This window comes from Coregonus clupeaformis, unplaced genomic scaffold, assembly GCF_020615455.1.
Source record: "Coregonus clupeaformis isolate EN_2021a unplaced genomic scaffold, ASM2061545v1 scaf0857, whole genome shotgun sequence".
NCBI lineage: Eukaryota > Metazoa > Chordata > Actinopteri > Salmoniformes > Salmonidae > Coregonus > Coregonus clupeaformis.
The window spans coordinates 207,501-222,596 of NW_025534312.1; the positions used below are offsets into that span (position 1 = coordinate 207,501).

At 46.4% G+C, this 15,096-nt stretch overlaps 1 protein-coding gene across 1 annotated transcript in view; it reads left to right on the forward strand.

The window, feature by feature from the left end:
• Nucleotides 1-12,984, forward strand: part of LOC121560280 (voltage-dependent calcium channel subunit alpha-2/delta-4-like) — a gene marked incomplete at its 3' end in the record, with an annotated part of 195,648 nt that extends 182,664 nt beyond the window's left edge. The window contains 2 exon segments of the mRNA XM_045216930.1: nucleotides 3,871-3,915; nucleotides 12,922-12,984. Of these exon segments, the coding sequence (XP_045072865.1) occupies nucleotides 3,871-3,915; nucleotides 12,922-12,984 (108 nt within the window).
• Nucleotides 12,985-15,096: the final 2,112 nt, after the last annotated feature.

Genomic DNA, 15,096 nt, shown 5'->3' on the forward strand with positions numbered 1-15,096 from the left:
CATCCATACCCTCTGCTGTTGTGGTGTTTTGCTACATCTCCCACCATTTTTCTCTATTTGAGTTTTCTGATTGGAAACAGAGAACAGATCAATAATGTGAACAGTTAGAGCTGCCACCCATCACTCACACTGACTAGCAACACTGAGGACAAAGACAGTGGGAGAGGGAGCGCTCATGCAATGCACATCTCTCTCTCTCTCTCTCTCTCCAATGTCTGGGCTTTTCTCCAGACTGCAGCAGTGTGTGTGTGTGTGTGTGTGTGTGAGTGAGTGTGTGTGTGTGTGTGTGTGTGTGTGTGTGTGTGTGTGTGTGTGTGTGTGTGTGTGTGTGTGTGTGTGTGTGTGTGTGTGTGTGTGTGTGTGTGTGTGTGTGTGTGTGTGTGTGTGTGTGTGTGTGTGTGTGTGTGTGTGTGTGTGTGTGTGTGTGTGTGTGTGTGTGTGTGTGTGTGTGTGTGTGAGTGAGTGGAGGCCAGCTGAACAACCAACCCTGAACTGCAGCAGTAGGGGCCAGACTATCCAGACTATAACCACCTCCCTATTCACTATATAGTGCACTTTTTTTGACCAAAGCCTATTGGGTTGTGTTCAAAGGTAGGGCACTATATAGGGGATAGGGTGCACCCGCTTCCTCTGCTTCTTAGTCATACCATATTTTGTGAAGCGGTCCAATGGTTCACCCTGGTCGAGTCCTGGCCCACTGTAGCTAATAGCTGCTATTAACTTCTACAATATAGCTAATAGCTGTGCCCTGGATATTAACTACTATAATATAGCTAATAGCTGTGCCCTGCCTATTAACTACTACAATATAGCTAATAGCTGTGCCCTGGCTATTAGCTACTACAATATAGCTAATAGCTGTGCCCTGGATATTAACTACTACAATATAGCTAATAGCTGTGCCCTGGATATTAACTACTACAATATAGCTAATAGCTGTGCCCTGCCTATTAACTACTACAATATAGCTAATAGCTGTGCCCTGGATATTAACTACTACAATATAGCTAATAGCTGTGCCCTGGATATTAACTACTACAATATAGCTAATAGCTGTGCCCTGGCTATTAGCTACTACAATATAACTAATACAGTGGGGGAAAAAAGTATTTAGTCAGCCACCAATTGTGCAAGTTCTCCCACTTAAAAAGATGAGAGAGGCCTGTAATTTTCATCATAGGTACACGTCAACTATGACAGACAAATTGAGATTTTTTTCTCTCCAGAAAATCACATTGTAGGATTTTTAATGAATTTATTTGCAAATTATGGTGGAAAATAAGTATTTGGTCACCTACAAACAAGCAAGATTTCTGGCTCTCACAGACCTGTAACTTCTTCTTTAAGAGGCTCCTCTGTCCTCCACTCGTTACCTGTATTAATGGCACCTGTTTGAACTTGTTATCAGTATAAACAACCTCAAACAGTCACACTCCAAACTCCACTATGGCCAAGACCAAAGAGCTGTCAAAGGACACCAGAAACAAAACTGTAGACCTGCACCAGGCTGGGAAGACTGAATCTGCAATAGGTAAGCAGCTTGGTTTGAAGAAATCAACTGTGGGAGCAATTATTAGGAAATGGAAGACATACAAGACCACTGATAATCTCCCTCGATCTGGGGCTCCACGCAAAAATCCCAGAACCACACGGGGGGACCTAGTGAATGACCTGCAGAGAGCTGGGACCAAAGTAACAAAGCCTACCATCAGTAACACACTACGCCGCCAGGGACTCAAATCCTGCAGTGCCAGACGTATCCCCCTGCTTAAGCCAGTACATGTCCAGGCCCGTCTGAAGTTTGCTAGAGTGCAATTGGATGATCCAGAAGAGGATTGAGAGAGTGTCATATGGTCAGATGAAACCAAAATAGAACTTTTTGGTAAAAACTCAACTCGTCATGTTTGGAGGACAAAGAATGCTGAGTTGCATCCAACGAACACCATACCTACTGTGAAGCATGGGGGTGGAAACATCATGCTTTGGGGCTGTTTTTCTGCAAAGGGACCAGGTCAACTGATCCGTGTAAAGGAAAGAATGAATGGGGCCATGTATCGTGAGATTTTGAGTGAAAACCTCCTTCCATCAGCAAGGGCATTGAATATGAAACGTGGCTGGGTCTTTCAGCATGACAATGATCCCAAACACACCGCCCGGGCAACGAAGGAGAGGCTTCGTAAAAAGCATTTCAAGGTCCTGGAGTGGCCTAGCCAGTCTCCAGATCTCAACCCCATAGAAAATCTTTGGAGGGAGTTGAAAGTCCGTGTTGCCCAGTGACAGCCCCAAAACATCACTGCTCTAGAGGAGATCTGCATGGAGGAATGGGCCAAAATACCAGCAACAGTGTGTGAAAACCTTGTGAAGACTTAACAGAAAACGTTTGACCTGTGTCATTGCCAACAAAGGGTATACAAAAAAGTATTGAGAAACTTTTGTTATTGACCAAATACTTATTTTCCACCATCATTTTGTCTGTCATAGTTGACGTGTACCTATGATGAAAATTACAGGCCTCTCTCATCTTTTTAAGTGGGAGAACTTGCACAATTGGTGGCTGACTAAATACTTTTTTCCCCCACTGTAGCTGTGCCCTGCCTATTAGCTACTATAATAAAGCTAATAGTTGTGCCCTGGATATTAACTACTACAATATAGCTAATAGCTGTGCCCTGGATATTAACTACTATAATAAAGCTAATAGCTGTGCCCTGGATATTAACTACTACAATATAGCTAATAGCTGTGCCCTGGATATTAACTACTACCATATAGCTAATAGCTGTGCCCTGGCTATTAACTACTACAATATAGCTAATAGCTGTGCCCTGCCTATTAACTACTACAATATAGCTAATAGCTGTGCCCTGGATATTAACTACTACAATATAGCTAATAGCTGTGCCCTGGATATTAACTACTATAATAAAGCTAATAGCTGTGCCCTGGATATTAACTACTACAATATAGCTAATAGCTGTGCCCTGCCTATTAACTACTACAATATAGCTAATAGCTGTGCCCTGGATATTAACTACTACAATATAGCTAATAGCCCGCTGCCCACTCAACCCATCCACCAACTCTAGGGCTGGAACTCAAGCATTCAGCCCTGATATTCAGTGAGTGAGTGAGTGGTGAGTGAGTGAGTGAGTGAGTGAGTGAGTGAGTGAGTGAGTGAGTGAGTGAGTGAGTGAGCGAGCGAGCGAGCGACCGACCGACCGACCGACCGACCGACCGACCACCTACAGATGGCCAGGCCAGTAGTGACAGCAGTGGGGATTCTCTCTCTGAGTGAGGGGGGCGTTAGGTAGATGGATACAGTAGACAGGTAGCTCCTTCCCTAGCTGCTAGCCTGTCTGTTTGTGGGTGAAGAGATGATATGTGGGCTGGGAGGAGTGGTGAGCTAATACTATGCTGTGGTAAATGTAGGCAACCTCAGGCCTGTGTTCCAAATGGCACCCTATTCCCATTAGGACCCTGCTTAAAAGTAGTGCATTATAAAGGGGATAGGGTGCTATTTAGGATGCAGTAAGGAAATCAATACTGTTCGTATGTATGTGCCAGCATCCCTGTTGTGTTTCACTGTGTGTTTCCCAATAACAGACAACAGGAATTCTTCTCAGGAGAAGTGTGTGTGTGTGTTCTGTTACCATGGTACCATCTCTGTGCTGTGGTTCAAGAGCAGTCACAATGATTACCTCATTTCCTCCGTTTGGAGACTAACCCTCGTTATTTTTTTTCATTTTTATTTTTATTTTTGAAATCTCTCTTTGTATCTCGCTTTTCCTCTCTCTCTCCATCTTTTTCTTCCCCACCCCCCCTTTCTCTCTCTCTCTTTATCCCTCTCTCTTTCTCTTTGCCTCTCTCCAGTGCTCTAACACAGAAGGGATTTGTCCGCTGACATGTGAGGCCATGGTGAGTACTCTAGGCTATGCGTGCGTCCAAATTACACCCTATTCCCTTTATAGTGTACTACTTTTGACCAGTGCCCATATTACTGGATAGGGATTAGGTTGCCATTTGGGACACAGGCTATATCTCCTGTAATCTGTGGTATGTAGCCATTGATCACTCCAACCCTGTTGACCCCTATGCCACAGCCATGACCTGAGTCACATGACTTAAATAAAATAAAATAAAATAAAATTGTATTGGCTAATGCGCCAAATTCAACAGGTGTAGACATTACAGTGAAATGCTTACTTACAGCCCTTAACCAACAATGCATTTATTTTTAAATAAAAAAAGTAAAATAAAACAACAAAAAAGTGTTGGGAAAAAAAGAGCAGAAGTAAAGTAAAATAACAGTAGGGAGGCTATATATACAGGGGGGTACCGGTGCCCTCTTCACGACTGTCTTGGTGTGTTTGGACCATGATAGTTCGTTGCTGATGTGGACACCAAGGAACTTGAAGCTCTCAACCTGTTCCACTACAGCCCCGTCGATGAGAATGGGCCCGTCAGGAAGTCCAGGATCCAGTTGCAGAGGGAGGTGTTTAGTCCCAGGATCCTTAGCTTAGTGATGAGCTTTGAGGGCACTATGGTGTTGAATGCTGAGCTGTAGTCAATGAATAGCATTCTCATGTAGGTGTTCCTCTTGTCCAGGTGGGAAAAGGCAGTGTGGAATGAAATAGAGATTGCATCATCTGTGGATCTGTTGGGGCGGTATGCAAATTGGAGTGGGTCTAGGGTTTCTGGGATAATGGTGTTGATGTGAGCCATCACCAGCCTTTCAAAGCACTTCATGGCTACAGACGTCAGTGCTACGGGTCGGTAGTCATTTAGGCAGGTTATCTTAGTGTCCTTGGGCACGGGGACTATGGTCTGCTTGAAACATGTTGGTATTATAGACTCAGTCAGGGACATGTTGAAAATGTCAGTGAAGACACTTGCCAGTTGGTCAGCACATGCTCGGAGTACACTTCCTGGTAATCCGTCTGGCCCTGCGGCCTTGTGAATGTTGACCTGCTTAAAAGTCATACTCACATTGGCTACGGAGAGCGTGATCACATAGTCATCCGGAACAGCTGGTGTTCTCATGCATGCTTCAGTGTTGCTTGCCTCGAATCGAGCATAGAAGTGGTTTAGCTCGTCTGGAAGTCTTGTGTCACTAGGCAGCTCGCGGCTGTGCTTCCCTTTGTAGTCTGTAATAGTTTTCAAGCCCTGCCACATCCGACGAGCGTCATAGCCGGTGTAGTACGATTCGATCTTAGTCCTGTATTGACTCTTTCCTGTTTGATGGTTCGTCGGAGGGCATAGCGGGATTTCTTATAAGCGTCCGGGTTAGAGTCTTGCTCCTTAAAAGCGGCAGCTCTACCCTTTAGCTCAGTGCGGATGTTGCCTGTAATCCATGGCTTCTGGTTGGGGTATGTACTTAAGGTCACTGTGGGGATGACGTCATCGATGCACTTATTGATGAAGCCAGTGACTGATGTGGTGTACTCCTCAATGCTATCTGAAGAATCCCGGAACATGTTCCAGTCTGTGCTAGCAAAACAGTCCTGTAGCTTAGCATCTGCGTCATCTGACCACTTTTTTATTAACCGAGTCACGGTGCTTCCTGCTTTAGTTTTTGCTTATAAGCAGGAATCAGGAGGATAGAGTTATGGTCAGATTTGCCAAATGGAGGGCGAGGTAGAGCTTTGTATGCGTCTCTGTGTGTGGAGTAAAGGTGGTCTAGAGTTTTTTTTCCTCTGGTTGCACATTTAACATGCTGGTAGAAATTAGGTAGAACGGATTTAAGTTTCCCTGCATTAAAGTCCCGGGCCACTAGGAGCGCTGCCTCTGGATGAGCGTTTTCCTGTTTACTTATGGCCTTATACAGCTCATTCAGTGCAATCTTAATGCCAGCATTGGTTTGTAGTGGTAAATAGACAGCTATGAAAAATATAGATGAAAACTCTCTTGGTAAATAGTGTGGTCTACAGCTTATCATAAGATACTCTACCTCAGGCGAGCAAAACCTTGAGACTTCCTTAGTATTTGATTTTGTGCACCAGCTGTTGTTTACAAATATACACAGACCGCCACCCCTTGTCTTACCGGAGTCAGCCGTTCTATCCTGCCAATGTAGCGTATAGCCCGCTAGCTGTATGTTGTCCATGTTGTCGTTCAGCCACGACTCGGTGAAAAATAATATATTACAGTTTTGAATGTCCCGTTGGTAGGATAACCATAATCTTCGGTCATCTAATTTATTTTCAAATGATTGAACATTGGCTAATAGGATTGATGGAAGAGGCAGTTTACTCGCTCGCCAAATATGTATACTCGGAAATACATACTGTGTGTTTGTCACGGTACTGATGTGGACGTGGTGGTGAAGTCAGGCGCAGGACACAGCGGATAAGTCAAAACGACTTTACTGAAGTAATTGAACAACATACAAAATAAATGGCCTCGAAACACCGGAGGCGAACAAATACGCGAATTGCGTATAAACACTCACAAACAAAAGTACCGAACCTTGAAACAAACGACAGGCAACTACAAAACATAACACAGGGAAACTTATAGGTGACATAATCATGACAGAATACGAAACAGGTGCACTAAACTAGACATGACAAAACAAACATCGAAAACATCAAACGGTGGCAGCTAGTACTCCGGGGACGACGAACGCCGAAGCCTGCCCGAACAAGGAGGAGGAGCAGCCTCGGCGGTATTCGTGACAGTGTTCCTTTCAGATGTTCATGTTATTAGATTGTCAATAAATTGTCAATGATATTGGTTTTACTTTTAACAATAAAGAATCTTTTTTTTTACCTCTGTTGTCGAGCAAGCATACCAAAAGATAGTTTTTGAGTGGATTTTCCCTTTAACATGTTGGATGAGGGCCTAATAGCCTTCTGCATGACTAAGCACTGTGTTTTTTATTTCCTATTCTTTACCTGGCATTGGAGTGGAAGGGAACCCAAATTCAAGTCCCAAATGGCACCCTATTCCTTATGTACTGCACTACTTTTGACCAGCCCAGGTCAAAAGTAGTACACTCTATAGGGAATAGGGTGCCATTTAGCAAACCCCCTAAGTTTGGCTGGTGGCAGTAGAGTGTTGATGGACCGCTGGTAAAAGAGAACGGCTGGTCTCTGCTGGTCAAGCAGCAGCATCCATCACTGTCTTCTCTTCTCCCATCTGGCCTTACTATTCTCTCTCTCTCTCTCTCTCTCTCTCTCTGTCTCTCTCTCTCTCTCTCTCTCTCCCTCTCTCTCTCTCCCCTCTCTCTCCCTCTCTCTCTCCCTCTCTCTCTCCACTCTCTCTCTCCCTCTCTCTCTCTCTCTCTCTCTCTCTCTCTCTCTCTCTCTCTCTCTCTCTCCCTCTCTCTCTCTCCCTCTCTCTCTCTCCCCCTCTCTCTCTCTCTCTCCCTCTCTCTCCCTCTCTCTCTCCCTCTCTCTCTCTCTCTCTCTCTCTCTCTCTCTCTCTCTCTCTCTCTCTCTCTCTCTCTCTCTCTCTCTCTCTCTCTCTCTCTCTCTCTCTCTCTCTCTCTCTCTCTCTCTCTCTCTCTCTCTCTCTCTCTCTCTCTCTCTCTCAATTCAATTTAAGAGCTTTATTGGCATGGGAAACATACAGTTGAAGTCGGAAGTTTTCATACACTTAGGTTGGAGTCATTAAAACTCATTTTTCAACCACTCCACAAATTTCTTGTTAACAAACTATAGTTTTGACAAGTCGGGTATGCAGGGTGATTGTCGTACGGTCATTTGGTAAAAAGCAAATTTGACATTTGCTCAGTACATTGTTTTCACTGAGGAAATGTACGAGTCTGCTGTTATTGATAATGCAGAGGATTTTCCCAAGGTTGCTGTTGACGCATATCCTACTGTAGTTATTGGGGTCAAATCTGTCTCCACTTTTGTGGATTGGGGTGATCAGTCCTTGGTTCCAAATATTGGGGAAGATGCCAGAGCTAAGGATGATGTTAAAGAGTTTAAGTATTGCCAATTGGAATTTGTGGTCTGTATATTTTATCATTTCATTGAGGATACCATAAACACCACAGGCCTTTTTGGGTTGGAGGGATTGTATTGTGTCCTGTAGTTCATTCAATGTAATTGGAGAATCCAGTGGTGTCACACCCTGGCTCTGGGACTCTATTTGTTGAGCCAGGGTGTGTTTATTCTATGTGTTATATGTCTATGTTGGGGGTTCTAGGTTGTCTGTTTCTATGTTTGCCTGTGTGACTCCCAATCAGAGGCAACGAGTGTCAGCTGTCGGCTGGTTGTCTCTGATTGGGAGCCATATTTAACTGTCTGTGTTTCACTTTGTGTTTGTGGGTTTTTGTTCCGTGTTCGGTCAGTGTTATCGTTGGACGTCACGAGTCGTTTCTTGTTTTGTATATTTAACTTTAACTAATTAAAGTCATGTTTGTTTCACACGCTGCGCCTTGGTCTACTCCTTCCCACGACCGTGACAGAAAAACCCACCTTAAAAGGACCAAGCAGCGTGTCCAGGAGCAGGCAGCCTGGTCATGGGAGGAAGCGCCAGGAAAAGAGATGGAGAGGCTGGCGATGGCCCAGGTGGGCAAATCGTGGTCCTGGGAGGACATTCTCGGGGGCAAGGGACCTTGGGGGAGGATTAAGGCCCTGGCGAGAGAGGAGCAGCGGCGTCAGCAGTGCCATCGTCGGAAGGACGAGAGGCACCCCCAATAATTTTTTAGGGGGGGGCACACGGCATGGGCGACTGGGCAGCAGGAGGCTGCCACAGGGCGATTTGGAGAGGAGGCCACCGGGTTTGGGGGGCCAGAAGGCAGGTTGGCGGAGCCTGGATGGAGAGCAGAGCCAACTCCCCGTACTCAGGCATGGCAGCATGAGACTGGGCAGGTTCCGCGGTATGCGGAGCTGCGCACTGTGCCACGAGTGGTCCGGCATAGTCCGGTACGTCCTGTGCGAGCACCCCGCACGTGTTGTGCGAAGGTGGGCATGCAGCCAGGACGGAGTGTGCCGGCTCAGCGCTCGTGGCCTCCAGTGCCTCTCCTCGGTCCCGGATATCCTGCGCCAGTGTCACGTGCTGTTATGCCAGTACGGGTACACAGCCCTGTACGTCCTGTGCTGATGCCTCACACAGAGTGTGTGAAGGTAGGCATTCAGCCAGGACGGGTTGTGGCAGCTCTTCACTCCAGGTCTCCTATCCGTCTCCATAGCCCAGTCCGGCCTGTGCCTGCTCCACGCACCAAGCCTACGGTGTGCGTCGCCAGCCCAGCCCGGCCTGTCCCTGCTCCACGCACCAAGCCTACGGTGTGCGTCGACAGCCCAGCCCGGCCTGTTCCTGCTCCACGCACCAAGCCTACGGTGTGCGTCGCCAGCCCTGTCCGGCCTGTCCCTGCTCCACGCACCAAGCCTACGGTGTGCGTCGACAGCCCAGCCCGGCCTGTCCCTGCTCCTCGCACCAAACCTACGGTGTGCGTCGCCAGCCCAGCCCGGCCTGTTCCTGCTCCACGCACCAAGCCTACGGTGTGCGTCGTCAGCCCAGCCCGGCCTGTCCCTGCTCCACGCACCAAGCCTACGGGGTGCGTCGCCAGCCCGGCCCGGCCTGTCCCTGCTCCACGCACCAAGTCTACGGTGCGCGTTGCCAGCCCGGTCCGGCCTGTTCCTGCCACTCGCACCAAGTCTACGGTGCGCGTCGCCAGCCCGGCCCGGCCCGTTCCTGCCACTCGCACCAAGCCAGGGGTGCGAGTCGTCAGTCCGGCATAACCCGTGCCTGGGTCATCGGTGCCAATTCAGGTACCGCTCTACTGCTCCACTAAGGAGCTGAAGCCTACCGCTCCTGCTACGTCCAGTCCAGCTCCAGCCAGCGGGGCCAGACCGGACTAGGGGCGCTATGGGGGGTTTGTTGGAGGGTGGTGGGCAAGACCGGAGCCGGAGCCGCCGCCGAGGAGGAATGCCCATCCAGCCCTCCCCTGTTTTGCTCGTATTTAGGCGCGGTCGCAGTCCGCGCCTTTAGGGGGGGGTACTGTCACACCCTGGCTCTGGGACTCTATTTGTTGAGCCAGGGTGTGTTTATTCTATGTGTTATATGTCTATGTTGGGGGTTCTAGGTTGTCTGTTTCTATGTTTGCCTGTGTGACTCCCAATCAGAGGCAACGAGTGTCAGCTGTCGGCTGGTTGTCTCTGATTGGGAGCCATATTTAACTGTCTGTGTTTCACTTTGTGTTTGTGGGTTTTTGTTCCGTGTTCGGTCAGTGTTATCGTTGGACGTCACGAGTCGTTTCTTGTTTTGTATATTTAACTTTAACTAATTAAAGTCATGTTTGTTTCACACGCTGCGCCTTGGTCTACTCCTTCCCACGACCGTGACAAGTGGGTTCTGGTAGTCTTCAATAGTTGATTATAGGATTTGTATTTGATCATGTATATGTTTTTGCTGTTTGTTCTTTGTTCTTTGTTATAGGGCCAAAAAGATTGGAGAAGTGGTTTATCCACACATCTCCGTTTTGGATAGATAGCTCTTCGTGTTGTTGTTTGTTTAGTGTTTTCCAATATTCCCAGAAGTGGTTAGAGTCTATGGATTCTTTAATTACATTGAGCTGATTTCTGATGTGCTGTTCTTTCTTTTTCCGTACTGTATTCCTTCTTTTTCACCATAGTGAAGGCGTAGGCTCAGGTTTTCTGGGTCTCTATGTTTTTGGTTGGATAGGTTTCTCAATCTCTTTCTTAGGATTTTGCATTCTTCATCAAACCTTTTGTCATTGTTGTTCATTTTCTTCGGTTTTCTGTTTGAAATGTTTAGATTTGATAGGGAACCTGAGAGGTCAAATATACTGTTTAGGTTTTCTACTGCCAAGTTTACGCCTTCACTATTACAGTGAAACGTTTTGTCCAGGAAGTTGTCTAAAAGGGATTGAATTTGTTGTTGCCTAATTGTTTTTTGGTAGGTTTCCACACTACTTTCCTTCCATCTATAGCATTTCTTAATATTATTCAGTTCCTTTGGCTTTGATGCCTCATTATTGGGTATTGCTCTGTTCAAGTAGACTGTGATTTTGCTGTGATCTGATAGGTGTGTCAGTGGGCTGACTGTGAACACTCTGAGAGACTCTGGGTTGAGGTCAGTGATAAAGTAGTCTACAGTACTACTGCCAAGAGATTAGCTTTGTGTACCTACCGTAGGAGTCCCCTCGAAGCCTACCATTGACTATGTACATACCCAGTGTGCGACAGAGCTGCAGGAGTTGTGACCCGTTTTTGTTGGTTATGTTGTCGTAGTTGTGCCTAGGGGTGCATATGGGTGAGACAGCCTATAGGGAGGAGGTCAGAGACCTGGCCGTGTGGTGCCAGGATAACAACCTCTCCCTCAACGTGACCAAGACAAAGGAGATGATTGTGGACTACAGGAAAAAAAAGAGGACTGAGCACGCCCCCATTCTCATCGACGGGGCTGTAGTGGAACAGGTTGAGAGCTTCAAGTTCCTTGGTGTCCACATCACCAACGAACTATCAAGGTCCAAACACACCAAGACAGTCGTGAAGAGGGCACGACAAAGCCTATTCCCCCTCAGGAGACTGAAAAGATTCGGCATGGGTCCTCAGATCCTCAAAAAATTATACAGCTGCACCATCGAGAGCATCCTGACTGGTTGCATCACCGCCTGGTATGGCAACTGCTTGGCCTCCGACCGCAAGGCACTACAGAGGGTTGTGCGTACGGCCCAGTACATCACTGGGGCCAAGCTTCCTGCCATCCAGGACCTCTATACCAGGCGGTGTCAGAGGAAGGCCCTCAAAATTGTCAAAGACTCCAGCCACCCTAGTCATAGACTGTTCTCTCTGCTACCGCACGGCAAGCGATACCGGAGTGCCAAGTATAGGTCCAAAAGGCTTCTCAACAGCTTCTACCCCCAAGCCATAAGACTCCTGAACAGCTAATCATGGCTACCCAGACTATTTGCACTGCCCCCCCACCCCATCTTTTTACGCTGCTGCTACTCTTTTAATTATTTATGCATAGTCACTTTAACACTATTACTTCAATGGGACAGAGGGAAAACACACGCACGTGCACACTTCACTAACATATTACTTCAACTACCTCAACTAGCCGGTGCCCCCGCACATTGACTCTGCACCGGTACCCCCCTGTATATATAGCCTCCCTACTGTTATTTTATTTTACTTCTGCTCTTTTTTTCTCAACACTTTTTTTGTTGTTGTTTTATTTTACTTTTTTATTAAAAATAAATGCACTGTTGGTTAAGGGCTGTAAGTAAGCATTTCACTGTAATGTCTGCCCCTGTTGTATTCGGCGCATGTGGCCAATATAATCTGATTTGATTTGATATGGGGGAGGGAATGCTGTCACCTCCAGGTAGGTGTTTGTCCCCCTGTGTGCTGAGGGTGTCAGGTTCTTGTCCAGTTATGGCATTTAGGTCGCCACAGACTAGTACATGTCCCTGGGTCTGGAAATTTCCCCCTCCAGGATGGAGAAGCTGTCTTCATGAAAGTATGGGGATTCTAGTGAGGGGATATAGGTAGCACACAAGAGGACATTTGTCTCTGTTGAGATAATTTCCTTTTGAATTTCTAGCCAAATATAAAATGTTCCTGTTTTGATTAATTTAATAGAGTGAGTTAGATCTGCTCTATACCAAATTAGCATACCCCCTGAGTCCCTTCCCTGTTTTACTCTTGGTAGTTTGGTAGATGGGACTACCAGCTCTCTGTAACCTGGAGGGTAACCAGTGGGTCCATCTCCTCTATACCATGTTTATTGTAGGATGACAATGTCTGTATTTCTGATTTCTTTGGTGAAGTTCAGGTTCCTGCTCTTTAGGCCGAAGGCAGATGACCTCAGGCCTTGGATATTCCAGGATGAGATAGTGAAGGCTTTGTGTTCCATAAAGTGTCCAATGTTGTTAGTCTCTCTCCCCTCTCTCTCTCTCTCTCTCTCTCTCTCTCTCTCTCTCTCTCTCTCTCTCTCTCTCAGGACCTGGCCTGCTACCTCATCGACAACAATGCTTTCATAATCGTCTCCAAAGAAAAAAACCATGTGAGTAACTCTGGTAGATGTTGAGATGTGTGTGTGTGTGTAATCATGTGTGAGGTAGCACAGCAGAGGGATCATGACTGTATGAATGATCAGCTCATATAAAGTGGCTGTATGGGATGTACTGTGTGTATTTGTATTTTGTATTTATTAAGGATCCCCGTTAGCTGATGCCAAGGCAGCAGCTACTCTTCCTGGGGTCCTGCAACATTAAGGCAGTTATATACAATTTAACATTACATAACATTATATTTCATGACACTTTACCCAATACATTTAGTGTGTTCCCTCAGGCCACTACTCCACTATCACATACTACTCCACAATCACAACATCCCTGTGTACGTGTGTGTAGAGTGAGTGTCTATATGTATGTGTGTATGTGCCTGTGTGTGTGTCTCTTCACAGTAGCCGCTGTTCCACAAGGTGTATTTTTACCTGTTTTTTAAAATCTGATTCTACTGCTTGCATCAGTTACATGATGTGGAATAGAGTTCCATGTAGTCATAGCTCTATGTAGTACTGTGCGCCTCCCATAGTCCGTTCTGGACTTGGGGACTGTGAAGAGACCTCTGGTGGCATGTCTTGTGGGGTATGCATGGGTGTCCGAGCTGAATGTACCGAGCTGTCTGTTTGGAATACTGGCACACAGCTCGGTACATTCAGCTCGTCGACACCTCTCACAACAACAAGCAGTGATGAAGTCAATCTCTCTTCCACTCTGAGCCAGGAGAGACTGGCATGCATGTCATTAATGTTAGCTCTCCGTGTACTTTTAAGGGCCAGCCGTGCTGCCCTGTTCTGAGCCAACTGCAATTTTCCCAAGTCCCTCTTTGTGGCACCTGACCACACTACTGAACAGTAGTCTAGGTGCGACAAAACTAGGGCCTGTAGGACCTGCCTTGTTGATAGTGTTGTTAAGAAGGCAGAGCAGCGCTTAATTATGGACATACTTCTCCCCATCTTAGCTACTGTTGTATCAATATGCTTTGACCATGACAATTTAGTCACCTCAACTTGCTCAATTTCCACATTATTTATTACGAGATGTAGTTGAGGTTTAGGGTTTAGTGAATGATTTGACCCAAATACAATGCTTTTATTTTTGGAAATATTCAGGACTAATTTATTCCTTTAGTCACCCATTCCGAAACTAACTGCAACTATTTGTTAAGTGTTGCAGTTATTTCAGTTGCTGTAGTAGCTGACGTGTATAGTGTTGAGTCATCCGCATACATAGACACACTGGCTTTACTCAAAGCCAGTGGCATGTCGTTAGTAAAGATAGAAAAAAGCAAGAGGCCTAGACAGCTGCCCTGGGGAATTCCTGATTCTACCTGGATTATGTTTAAGAGGCTTCCATTAAAGAACACCCTCTGTGTGTAGTCATTGAGCAGAACGGAGGACCCAGTCCATGGTAGTGTATAACTGTAGTGCCACATAAACAACAGCTGGAAGAAAGGCTTTGTAGGAATTTACTGTCTAATCTCTCCACTGGGACAGAGGGAAAACACACGCACGTGCACACGCACCACACCAGAGGCCCATTACACCATGCATGGCTCCTGACTAATTGTTTTGCTGGTTTTTTATTGTCAGTGTATCGACGTGGAGGATTGCAGGCTTCTGTGTTAGAATAGTGTTTATCTGTGACTCCTTATCTATCCTCTCTGTAGACCAGATAGGTTGGATATCGTCTCCTTAATCCATGTAATTGATTGCTTACCACATGCTCCTGGTGTAATCTGTCTGTGTGTGTGTGTGTGTGTGTGTGTGTGTGCGTGCGTGCGTGCGTACGTGCGTGCGTGCGTGCGGTGCAGGAAAGCTTGGTGGGTAAAGCTCCCGCTGCTAGCTGATCCTGTCAACACGAAACAGAGATGAGAAAACATGCTTGATCCCCTGTCCTACTTCCTGAACCCTACGGGGCGGCACGATTTACAGATGGAAATGGTACATTTACACAACTCACAACACAGGTCACTCAATTCAGTGCTTCCTACTTCCATGTATCAAATCATGTATCAAAGTTATTTCAGTTATATTCAACCAGGAAAATCTGGAGAGTCCCCTACTGATGATCGACCCGTAAATGTAATAAACTGTGACAATAAAATA